This window comes from Myripristis murdjan, chromosome 21, assembly GCF_902150065.1.
Source record: "Myripristis murdjan chromosome 21, fMyrMur1.1, whole genome shotgun sequence".
In the NCBI taxonomy this organism is placed as follows: domain Eukaryota; kingdom Metazoa; phylum Chordata; class Actinopteri; order Holocentriformes; family Holocentridae; genus Myripristis; species Myripristis murdjan.
In genome coordinates, this window is record NC_044000.1 from 10,599,219 (window position 1) to 10,612,494 (window position 13,276).

The window sequence follows — 13,276 nt, forward strand, 5'->3', positions numbered from 1 at the left end:
TGAGCTTGAAACAGGCAATATAGGCAAAGAGGAGGTGCAGCTTGCATTGGTCTGCGTACGTCTAATTTTATCTTGTTAGTAGCTGTGGATGCAGTCCATGTTGTGTGCATTTGATGGTGCTTATTTTTGTCTATTCTGGCTTTACTGTCCCTACTGTCTCCATGCAATGTGTCACTGTTTATCAATCAAGCTGTCCTATTTGATCCATCATGTAACTAAGCAAGACTCCACACATGCTGATACTGATAACTTATAAATGTAATCCTGGTAAATAAGACATTGGCCAGTGTCCAAAAATACAAGGCATCTAATCTAAGGCCAGCGTGTGCAATAAATGGGACTGGAAATGTCCATCATTATCCAAAAAAATGACAGAACAGGTTTTTCAAAACAAACAATGTCCAAAACTGTTTTTGAAAGCTGGTGCCAATATTTTTGGACTGAAGCTGCTGACAGACAACATTTCATGCTGATGTTCATTGCTGTTAAACTGTTAAACTGAATAGCAAAAAGTATTCCCTGTATCACCCCAGATTTTATTCTTGGCAAAGTAGAAAAGCCTCTAAAAAAAAAAAAACACTGACACCATGTCACACCAAAACTCCACTGTGACCCCGGATATCATTATTTTTAGTGTAAGTATTTATGTCTGTATACGTTGTAATATTAGAATCAAAATGTGGCATTAGAACCAATGTAGGTTATAGGACAACCATTGCTGTCTAGTGATCTATGTAATCTGACCTATATAATAAATAAGTAATCAAACAAAGTGCAACATAATCATTCCTTCAACCAATGCATCGACAGGCTGGTAGTAGACTCTGACTGGCCCAATATATCATGAAACTGATGAATCAGTCTAACCCTAGTGTCAAGTATAAACTACTGTGCTGAGTAACAACAGAAAAAATCTGGAAAGCATCTTTGATAAAGCAGAAAGCTGTCAATTAACTGATTTTGTTAGTTGATTTTGCTCTGACTGCAGCTCCTCTGTTATTGGAACAATCGTAGGTCATTTTCTTGAACCTTCTTGACAGCACAGTCTCCTCTGTTTAATTAATGTGGACACCAGCTGCAACAGTCTGAAAGTTATCGATCAGAAACTACACCAGTGTATCCTATGTTGAGTCAGATGTGTTCACTATAATGGCAAATAAAACTATACAGGTGACAACAACCAACAGGTAAATATTAGATTATATTAGACTGAATAGAGAGATCTACCACACTGCTGCCTATTAAGCCAGGGAGGCTGGGTAGCAATGTTGGAAAACATGTTTTTTCAAGTGCTGCTATTCGCCTTATGACCACATGGCAAGTGTTGTGCCACTGGCAGAACATATTACTTTCCAGCTACTTTCTGAAACGTCATAAGCAACATCTCATTGGGCAGAGAGAGTGGATATCATCATCATCACAATCACGAGACAAAAATAGTCTCTTGGACTTGGTTTGAGTTGCAGTGGACCAGGAGCATGTGTGCAGCCTGGTTTGGTATAGATGGCTGCTTTAAGACTCATCCATTCTGCAGTGCTGCAGTGAATCAACAAATGCAACAGTCTCCAAGTATGCAGGGCAACTTGTATGTATGGAAAATGCTGCGTTCAGTGACAAAGCACGTCACAATAAAGTCAACATTTGGAGAACATACAAAATAATACAAGTGAAAGAACCACCATGAGGGGGCGTTGGAAAATTTAAAGCTCTGTTTAATTTCTGATCATTAGAGAATGCTGAGAGCTCAAACTGTGTTGGCAAACAAACAGATTCAGTCTGTTTCTGAGTTCATGGCAGTTTGATTATACAAAAGTAAAAGTTAAGGTGAAAAAAATGTGTTTTTTGGATGGAAATGAGGGAAACATTTCAATCTCATGAGGCTCCTGTTGGATTACTTGGATTATTTTGTCTCTGCCCTCCAATATGAAAATGTGTTGAAGCTGCAGACTCTCAGAAGCAAGGTAAGCTGCTTTGAATGAACTTTTTCTGTCACTCATACAATTGATCTGAAATTTGAATATGCTTATCTGGAATAATCTGCAATTTTAGAGGCGCTTTGAATGAAGTGAAGCAGTGAGGGGGTGAAGAGGAGGGCAGAGGAGGAGCTTATTTGGGCCAATAAAGAAATTTAGAAGCTATAATCAGGAAATAATAAGGGTCCGAGGATAGAGGATGTTGTATTTTCCTGTAAAGCCCTTGGCGACAAATTTGTAATTTGTGATTCTGGGATATATAAATAAATAAAATTGAAATAATAACAGGCTGTCTGCAAATTGTATTGTGGAAAGAAGACCTAGTCGTAATTCTCACATTGCAATGGGTCATTTCACGGTAAAAAACGAATGCATGCAATATTGCGTAATGTAGCTTTAAAAACTTCAATTTCAACTACTATTTACTTTTAACATCCTTTTTCAACACGTACAAATCAAAAGGAGAGCGGTGGCTTCACATATTTATAATGTGAGTCAAGAAAACTACATGACATCACACAGAGCGGCAGACATCTTTATGCCCATGGGCTTTCAAGAGCTGTTGTGGATTCAAATTTGGCTCTTTCCTTGATCACTCCGAGGGGGAGGGGTCTCATGCAAGATCGGGCTAAAATTAGCAGTGATGTCTTCCTGTGTAACAAGAGAGACGGTGGCCTATTAACATCACAAAAATCTAAGGCCTGGCACATTCCACTGTATAAATAACTAGGGAGAGCTGGTGGACGAGTGGAACAGGAGAGAGAGACATTCACAGAGGGTGAGAGAGAGAGTTTGGGCACTAGCATTGAGTGATGGGACAGCTGTAGACTAAGCGATTGAATGTGCAGTGTAACACAGGGTAGAGAAGCGGAGAGCTGAATTTAACCGCAAAAATGGAAGCTAAAATTTAAATAAATAAATAAATAAAAATAAGCCAAGATGCTGTTTTGTCAACTCTATGTTGCATACAGTCACAATGGAATTATCTGTTATGAGTCTAAGATAATGTTGATTGTCCAACAACACAAAAAAGTCCATAGTAATGTAAATGAAGCCCACTGACAAAGAAGCGTACAGAGTTCAAAGTCAGCAGCATGATTCTGGGCTGTAAATGCCAACACTGCTAATGTTCTTTCACAAGCTTATGCTTACATCAGCCCTTTTTTTCTAATGTCAGTGGGATCTACATTAGCATAGTCAATGTAATTATGCTACTAGAGAGGAGCGACCAAGCCTTCCCTCTTATCTCCCCACTATGTTTACAAAAGTAGTGGCTCCACTGATGTGATGCATGCATCACATTATGAGATCCTGCTCTGCACATTGAGAAAACTTTAAAAACCTACAGAGAGAACCTCAAAGACACAATTTTGTCACCTCTCCTGTAAGTAATGTGCGGGGATTTTTTTTTTTTTTTTTTTTCAGTTTACTTGTGAATAAAATTCAAAATTGATGTTAGCCTGCCTAATCACTGACATGCACCTTTATGTATCAATCAAAGGTATCTTATTTTTGACTTTAAGTTTTGAATTATTATGCATCAGCTACTTTCACAACAAAATCAGCCATATTTAATTATGATGTGCCATGAAAGAAAAGTACATGTCAGAATTTAAAGGAGAACAGTATGATTTTATTACTTCCTGGCATCTAAAGGATGTCTGAGGCAGGCAAGCAGGCTCTTTGTCATAATTTTCAAAAGCTCACATTTGATGGTCTTGTATATCAGCAGCCTCTTTCCAGGCATCCAAACCAGTAAAAGCCATATCACCCAGAACCTTTACTTGCTTATCTTAACCTGCTATCATCCAAATTTAAATAAATCTTTTGTCAACAGGCTGTCTGCCCTGTTGGAAGCTTGCCACATTTTTACTACAACTAATTTGTTCTCTGCTTGCACAAAATATGTTGCTTGAAAGCAATAGAGGTCTGTGTATGGGTATCATTTTTGTTTTCCACAGCACTGGATAATGCAGTCATTTGTCAGCCTTATACTTATGTGAAACTCACTTTTGATAGTTGAATTACATTCAGTAGCAATGAATCTTGACATCTTTGTGTGTGTAAGTGTATGCTACTGATACTGCGTCAACGGGAGAGGGTTTTACTGAAATGAACAAAGAGTTTCCACTGCACAGACATGCTGAGCACTGTTGTCAGCAATACGACGACAAAGTGCATGTCATTAGGACGATGAGGTGCATGCTCAATATGCTGGTGATGTCAAAGCCAAGGAATTCAGGAGACGAATTGAGATCAGTGCTGGAGATGACAAAAATGGCTTTGTAAAACCACATGCAAGTTGTTTCACAGAAATCGAGTGCACTTGAATGGCCATGTGTAAGATGGACCCAGAGGCTCTCAGCCTCATCACAACCTACGGTGAAATCTGGCAATGAGAGTGTTTACACACACAAAGTATTCCAGATAACAGCTCATGTAACAGTTAATGACCTTTGGGATAATAATTTTATACTGGAGCCAGGCAATTACATAGCCTTACGTTCTCATTAGGTGTACAATGGCCTTACTAGTAGTAAGGGTGGTGTACTACGCAGCCAGATACTGCTTGTTGCATGCTGGGCAATTTTCATGGCAGTTGTGGCAACTTCACTGATACAGTGTGGAACTGACATCATCAAAGGTAACAAATGTTATGCTATGCTATTAGTTCCAATTAATTAAAAGTGCACTGTGCAAAAATGAGGGTTGATTGAAGGGTGGACTGTTTAGACCTAACTTACAAAAAAAAAAAAACATGAAATAATTAGGTAATTTATCAGTGATTCAGGCTAATGATGACACCCACGGTCTTTGTCATTTCAGTCTGAAGGGTCGATAATGAAAATCTACTCAACCATCACATTTCAGGCTTATTCCACATTTTTTGTTAATTGAGTCCATAGTTTAATTTTACATATTGCACCTTTAAAGGTTATTCTATTAATCAACAGTTAGACAATGAAAAAGTACGTTGTTGTTTGTTAGTATGCCATAGTAGGTCCCTCCACTACCTGCTATAGAAGCTGCATATTGACCCTTAAGCAGCAGATGTTTCTCGGGGTTAGTGCTTGGTATAACAATGTTTAAGAACAGTCAGCATGCTCAGGTGTGAACCATTTGTGTTTATTGGTATTACCTTCACCCAGATCCAAGACAGCTAGCACAGCGCTGCTCCGTGCCTCCCCCAGGTGATTGTTTGCGATGCAGGTGTAGAGGCCGGCATCACTGGGTTTACAATCCCTAATCCAGAGCCCTCCGTATTCCTGGTTGTCCATGTTGAGGAGGTCATCGTTGTGATACCAGTACAGGGAGGGCTGGGGGTCTCCAGCCACTGTCACCTTCAGACGGATGTCACAGCCTGTCCCTACGGCGGCGTTCCTCATTTTTCGGATAAACACAGGTGGAGTTGGGGTGGGATAACTGGGCCCTCGAATGTCTGGGACCACCTGGTCTGAGCTTGCTTTGGAGCGTTTCGGGGGGATGATGGGGCTGGGCGGCGTCGCTAATCCTTCATCTGCCCCTTTCTTCAGGGTCATCTGCACCTCAGCTTTTCTCATGGTTGTCACTGATTAGGTAGATTCTCTTATGGTTTCTGTAACTGTGAACCTAAGTGGTTACAACAGCAACCAAGCCCACTCTCAATAGTCTGTGCCCTAAGCAGGTTTTAACATCCAGTAAGGGCACTGGAGTGATCTACGAGCAAATTCAAGAAATATGTGTCATCTAGACGTTTTTGGTTAAGGATTATAGATTATGGTTAACATGGTTCTCACAGTTTTGAATAACACACTGTAGGACTTCTAGAAACTTCTTTTTTTTTTTTTTTTTTTTAACAAGCAAAATCTAATTTATTTGGAAACCAAATTTTGTGTGGGCTAAACGCTCTTCAAATCACTGTTCTGTCACCTTATTAGTTGTCCAACCAAGAAAATGACCAAGTAATTAAGCAGATAGAGATGGCTCCCACTCTGCTGCCCAGAGGTATTTTTAGGGCAAGACCCACTGGATCATGTTGCATTAACAGCTCCCTTGACTTGCCTCTTGGAAGTGACGCCTCCCTCCTTTCCCTGATGATCTTTGATTTCTCAGCCTTTTGTACCCTTCTTCCAGTGCTGTTACTTCTCCAAAGAGCAAGGCCTCTGAATCTTCAGCCACTTTCCTCTTTACTCCCGGTGTCCTTGAAATTTACTCTTGCTTGGCTTCTGACTGAATGCATGCATCAGGTCCCGTCACGCAAATTGCACCGTGTCCCCCCTCCTTGTCCCATGAGCTAAGCTTCTCCAGTCATGATCTCCCCCTACCCCTGCTAGTCAGTCCTAAGGGGGAAATGACAGACACGGCCCAGTAAGCCTTACAATGACAGCTGCGTGCTGATCCGTCGGCCCCGTCACCCCTATGTTCCCACCCCCTTGTCATTTTTAGCCAACCTGTGGTCAGTAGACCATGTGGGATGGTGCAACACTTGACACAGAGGAGGGGGTGTGGGTATGAGAGAGATATTTAATTGTAGGTCAAATGCAGCGGCGGATGGTGGTATCCCAAAAGCATTAACATGGTCCAATACCGTCACAATGTCATCACTATCTACTTTTCATCCATCAGTATTGTACATTGCTGGCATATATTCATAAAATTGTGATAGTATATACAATGTTTGCAGTGCTGACATACAGTGTATTCATGTACCTTGGTGCTTACGTATGAAAAAAGACGCCTGTATGAAAAAGTGCCATGTAAATGTTAGATGCTGGTGTTTGTCTTTGAAAATGAAAATACAATAATGAAAAATAAGATACATACACATAACAAAGCCTGCTACAGTAGCAACACATCCTCAATGAAGAATTAAACCAACTTTCAAAGAGGAAGTCTAACAAACTCCAAATAAAACTCATAGTTTACTCAATCAGAAAACCAGGGAAATGGAGACAAATCTTCCCACTGGTGAAATACCTCTACAAGCAATTTGAGTTGTGGAGAAATGTGAGGAAGAAAAGGCAATATGTGCACTGGCAAAATAGCTGCAGCAGGAGCAGCAACTTACAGGCCATCAGTTTGCTGACAAAGGTTATCACAGACATTTCAAACATGCACAGTTCAACAGGGACCCCATGAACATCCACCAGTCTCTTAGGAACATCAGCACGTCGATGCTTACTAATTGCATAAAAATAAAGCACAAAGCCAGTGTTGAATATTTGGGAATCATAGTTTCAAATTCTATTTGTTATAGTATTCCTATTTTTTTTTTCTTTTTTTAATTTTAAGTCACATTTGGGTAAAAAATGAGATAAGCAGACTAAAACCTACACTACCATAGAAACGTCTCATAACGTGAGCTGTCATGGTTACATCTGCTTAAATTCCTACTAATAAATTGATTCAGTTGTGCAGAAATCAATTTGATGGCTGCTTTCCACGTGAATAGCCACTTCGCTAAATAGATGTACATGTAGGCCTTTTTTTTCACATTTAGTGACTGACACATTCAGTGGGTGAGCATTAACCTTTTTATTTGTCTCTCCACCAGGAGGCAGTGTTAAATCTGGGAACGGACCACATGCAATCTGATGAAAGAATACAGTGGGGGAATGGGTGGGATTATATCGATGTGTAATCAGTCAATCTCAGTTGTGAAAACCAGACAAGAACCTGTTTCTCAATACACTGTTACATTATTACCCGTCACTACTGCCCTATTATGCAAACATGTGCAAAGATATCTGAATAGGAGGCTCAGTATTGTATTTTTCAACTGATATTTGATTTGTAAATTTATAAAAATTTACTCAACTGCCACAACAGACAAACCGATCTGATGATTTTTGTGTGCACCTAAACAATATTCATAAAATAACAAGGAAGTCTGTTTTAAAATGTTTTAATCGTTTATTTCTGCATTTCCAATTAGAGACAAATGAGAGGCAGCAGAATAACAAGATGTTACAGAAATAATACAAAAGGCAGTCATATTTTAACATCACAAATTACTTTATATAACTCCTGTACACATATATTTCTTTTCATATTTCCAATATCAAAAAGTAAACAAAATATATAACAAGTAATACTTGTCTATATCCCTGAATTAAGCACAATATTTAGATTTGATGTTAATAGAGTCACCTATCTTTTGCCTGGATCCAGATGCTAAGACTGTTTTACATGTTTACATGAGTTCCTGAATAAGCGAAGCACCACTGGTGAACTTTGTCCACTACTAAAACAATTCATACTGAAATCTTGGTTGGTTCATGGAATAATGCGGTCGCTGATTGATTTCATTTGCATAAGAAACTCAGAAACAAATGAAAACAAAAATCCACAGTTAAGGGAGTTGGATCCAGGCAAAATTTTGTTTTGTACTCCAACAAGAAAAGAAAAATTCAGCTGCTTTCAGTGATACTCAATTAAGAAGTTAACTAGCATATAAAATCAACTTTTGGATTTACAGCAAATTTTATGACCCAAACCCACAGAGGCGGTGCATTCCACAACACAGGGAGTTATTATTGTCACAGGAGTAGTCTGGAAGTGTAAATATCTTAGAGAAGTTTTCATGACCCTGTTTCTGTTTCCTCCATTCAGTGTTCCTAGACCTGTGAGGAGCATCTCCATTTAAGATTACTGCTCTTTGTTATGTTTTGTGATTACAGCAGTATTCCTCTACAAGGAACATGCAAGTTCTCCTGGAGAGCACTTTGCATCCAATGCAGGGATGCACAGCAACTAAAATAATGGAAAAACGCACAAGTAGGCCACTGCAGGTGCAAACATGATGATTAATTCCTGAAAAATATGTGACTGTGAGAATGTCAGCTTATCCTGATTAGCAAAACTTTTAATCAAATCATGCAGCGAGAGAGGGGAGAGTGTAAAAGAGGTAGTCAATGCAGCAGGTTTGCTTTAGCTTAATATCACACAGTGCTTTTGATGAAACACATAAATGCTACAAATACTCTGAGAAACAACGGTAACTGTCTGATTAAAAGTTTTAACAGAGTGCAGCAGTTTACTCCTGTGACAACAACGCTGCCTTTTGCTTGCCCTGATTTCAATGTGTGGAATAAAAATCAGTATCCTCCTCTAACTTGTTCAATAACTATTTACAATTCAAGTGAGTATATCGTCTTAGTTTCATGAAGAATTGCAGATTGCTGAAACTGGCTGGTGATGCTTTGTTGAGACTGTCCAATGTTAATATTCAGTTTAGTATCAATACATTATCAGTTGACTTTTAACTTACTATCAACTCTGTACCAGTTGGGGTTATGGTTGGAAATATATCCTTGTTCCCAGAGTCCTGTTTTCACCAGTTTAATATTCTGTTAACATACATTAACACTAATCCCCGAATACAAAGCTAGGGAACATGTGACACTGTGGTCATGCACTGCCCTGTTGACTTCTGTTGTGCATGCCCACCATCGATGATGCAATACTTCCACTCCAAAAAAAAAATAGCCAACATGCGGGCCAGTGTCTTGGTTTGCACCTTGGTTCCAAGAATCTTTAACTAAACCAGTTTGGGAACCGTAACTTTTTAAAAGGAAAAAAGCACATGGGAGAGCACATATATAGAACTTGGGAACATAGGACCCTGGCAACAAAGGACCCTGGGAACATAGGAATGAAAAAGGATAGCACTGATGGTAAGTTGAATATGAACACTGGACAGTCTTTGTTAAGTATTACTGAGAAGTTTGATCATTAAATTTGTTTGATGGCAAACTTAAGTGAGCGGTAGGGTGTGATATTTTTCACATAGCAGATGCCAACAAAATAATCATGAACTCAAGCACACACCTGAACACAACAAACGCATGCTTTGGTCCCTTTAGTGCTCTCACATGAAAGTGGACGTGATTTCCGATGACTGCGAGGACCTGCTGGATCTTGTCACTGATGCTCTCTCGAGGACGCCCGTCTTCCTCAACACCTGCAGTAACCTCCTCCTGAATTTTTCTCCCACAAAAGCGTACAACACCGGGTTGACACAGCTGTGAAGCAGACCCAGACTCTGGGTGACGAACATGGCCTGATCCACTGCGCTCCTCGCTGGGCATTCATACGGCACAATCTCCGTTCTGAAAAATGTATCTGCCATCACTGTGAGGTGGTACGGCGTCCAACAAAGCAGGAAGGCGAAGACCACGATCACAATGACTCTCATGGCTCGCTGCCGCTGGAAGCCATCACGGGTGTGGAGCAGGCGCTGGATGGTCACTCCATAACAGGACACCATGATGACCAAGGGGATCACGAAACCCAAGGTGTGGCGAAGACATCTGGTAGCCAGGCGCCACTCATCAGCGCTGGTTGGATCATAGTCTTCAGCACACACTGCCTGTTTGGTGTTGCTAGAGGTGAAGGATGAATTTAACAGCCCCGGCAGGGACAGAAGTCCTCCAGCGAGCCAAACAGCGGCACAAACTCCCCAGCTGACTTGACGTCGGTTAGCCTTACGAGCCTCCATAGCTCGCACAATCACAAGGTAACGGTCCACACTGATGCAAGTCAGAAAGAGAATGCTTGAGTAGAAGCTAAGCTCTTGGAGGATGCTGACTATTTTACAAATGAAATCTCCAAACACCCAGCCCATAGTAACAGAGGTGGCCCAGAAAGGGAGGGTAATTGCAAGCAAGATGTCGGCCAATGCCAGGTGGAGGAGGTAGAGGTCAGAGGGTGGCAGTGGCTGCTTGGTAAGGCCAATCACCAACCCCACTATAAGGTTTCCAGGGATCGCCAACACAAAGATGAGGACATAAAACGCACAGACGACAGCTGATGCTGTGTCTGAGATGGACATGTGGTCACAGGGCTGCGTTTCTGGGTCTACAATAAACTCTGTGTAATTATAAGTGAAGTTGAGCTCATCGTAAATGCTGCCAAAGTCACCTAAGAAAAATGAGGAGGTGTTTGGATCTGAAAATGTAAGTGAAGAGAAAATTGTAGTTACACAAACCTGTTTATTTAAAATTTACATTTCACAAAATAACATAGGCAGGATGTTGTGTCAGCATGTCATCTGCATATACTGCACTGAACAGTAACGTATAAGTCAAGAGTCACTGTTCCAATTTGCGTTACGGTTAGGGTTATACAGCTCATCTGTGTAACAGATTAGTATATCAGTATATTTGCTGCACTCCTGTTATAGTCTGCGCAGCAGTCATTTTATAATTTTTTCTCAAGATATACTGTATATGACAAATATATTCCATATGGGAGAGAAATAAATAACTGATATCTCTGATTTCATTTTAAATGTTTTCAAAGAAAAAATAAATGCTATTTGATGACATATAATGAAATACACTTCTTTAAGACAAATGTCCTGTATATTCAATAAGCCGTAATGTAGGCCCTATAATTCATATTTCACTGAATTATGACTGATTATCTTAAAGACCATGAAAGGCAAATATTTCCAAAATTATAACATTAAAAAACTATGCTGACTACATAAAGAAATGCAATAATGTAACTCTGGGAATGAAAATACTCACCGGTCATTTTGGTGTCGTCTGTGTTGGAGGCAGATAGACTTATCACAAGACCACGAGGAACAAAAATCTTGTTTTTTTACACCCCTCCCATCACCCTAACCACACTTTCCTGTTTACCTAATATGTAGTTTTAAAAAAAAGGGTCCAGGATGTTTTAAATACAATACAATTAAATTAATACAATTAAATGCAATCTTAGTTATTTTGATTCCTGTATAATTATTGGTTCCTGTATTATGGGTAAAGACTAACATTATATATGGTCGAAATTGTAAGATGATGAGAAGTACTTGAATTTGAAAAGGAAGTTATATTCCATTGCTGACATACAATTTTATCAACTTTATTACAGCTTCAGCATACACCTGGAAATCATGTTTTGCTGCCATTTATTATCAGTCTTTATAGACAGTCTTGTTTGTATCCTCAATTTCTTGTTGTTTCTATAAATGCTTTACAATAAATTTGTATCTTTAAACTTTGGATCTTTTAATGTAGAGCTGTCACATCCTAATTCCTTCTATCAAATGCTTTTTAATCATTTTATATGTACAATTCCATACTTTCAATTTCTATACTGGGGCTGCACTGTTTTTTTTCTTGTCCTGATGACTGTCAACTGTTGAGAAAACCACCTGGGAAGAAAAGATAGTGTGTGTAATTGTAATTTTGGATCGGCCGAAGGTTTATGTGGTATTTCAGCAGTGTTGGCTTAAGTTTCAATAGTCTTTAACCACAATGCTTCCTCACAAATTACCCCAAGCCACATTACCGTCATGAGATGTGGTGGTGTCACACCATAGCCACCAAGAACAAAACTAAACAAAACAAAAAACATTGCTATGTCATGGCAATAGATACATAAAATTTAAAATACTAATAATAATACTAATAAAACATTTAGAATCTTCCATTATATTGCCAACATTCTGCCCGTTTCCAGCTATAGTTCCCTCACATCCTTTTTTTTTCCTTCAATTTCACCACTTTAACCTCCTGTGGTTTATATGAACTACAAAACTCCTGTCACATTATTTTACAATTCCATACTTTGTTAAACTGTTTGAGTTAAACTGATTTTCACAATGAACACCTGAATATCTGATTTTAAAAGAGCAGAGTCCATACAGCAGCTGAAGATTGCAATGATGCAACATCTAATCTGGGCCTCAGGTTTTGGCACATTGAAACAAAATAAAATGTATGATCTGAAAGTTCTTGAATTTTTCTACTCATACAAGTTGTTTTTAAGACACTGGTTGAGGGGAAGTCCTCAACGCATGACAGGCACCTCTGTTGACACAAGCCTCTAGCATCACACTTCCTGCCACACTTCTCAGCTGTTCCAACCTCCAGTGTCACAAGTGCTGCGATTTTACCCTAAAGGTCAGCAGGGTAATAGGAACATGTAACATGAGCAAGAGGAACACTTGCTGTATATGATTGAGACAGAATTAAGACACAGGGAGTTTCACTACAACTTTATGTTTTTAGCACCGATGGTTCGGATCATTTCAAGGTGCTTGTGAATACTGTTGTGCCGTTAAAATCTGTTTTGAGAAACATTATCTCTCAACATAAAATCTATGCTTTTTGGATGTGCACATGGCAAGTCTAACAATTTTAATTCTGTATAGAATTGGGAGACCATCACTATTCAGTGAAAACAAGAAAAAAAGTATGCCAGACTGCTTAGTAGCTGACTTGTTCTGTCTAAAACACACCACAACCCCTTCTGACTAAAATGATCCAGGCCATAAATTTATCTCTTCAAATGAAAAAAGCTGAAAA

General features: G+C 39.4%; 2 protein-coding genes across 2 annotated transcripts in view; both read right to left on the reverse strand.

Moving 5' to 3' along the window:
- Positions 1–5,662, reverse strand: part of spegb (striated muscle enriched protein kinase b) — a 45,904-nt gene extending 40,242 nt beyond the window's left edge. The window contains exon 1 of the mRNA XM_030080666.1: positions 5,113–5,662. Coding sequence (XP_029936526.1) covers positions 5,113–5,533 — 421 coding nt within the window. The 5' untranslated portion in view covers positions 5,534–5,662. The remainder of the gene's footprint in view (positions 1–5,112) is intronic.
- Positions 5,663–9,607: 3,945 nt separating this feature from the next.
- Positions 9,608–11,497, reverse strand: LOC115380399 (C-X-C chemokine receptor type 2-like). The gene is made up of 2 exons (XM_030081563.1): positions 11,486–11,497; positions 9,608–10,901 (listed from the first exon to the last, which is right to left on the reverse strand). The coding sequence occupies exons 1-2, from the start codon at positions 11,490–11,492 to the stop codon at positions 9,823–9,825; spliced, it is 1,086 nt and encodes a 361-aa protein (XP_029937423.1). The 5' UTR covers positions 11,493–11,497; the 3' UTR covers positions 9,608–9,822.
- Between the last annotated feature and the right edge of the window lie 1,779 nt (positions 11,498–13,276).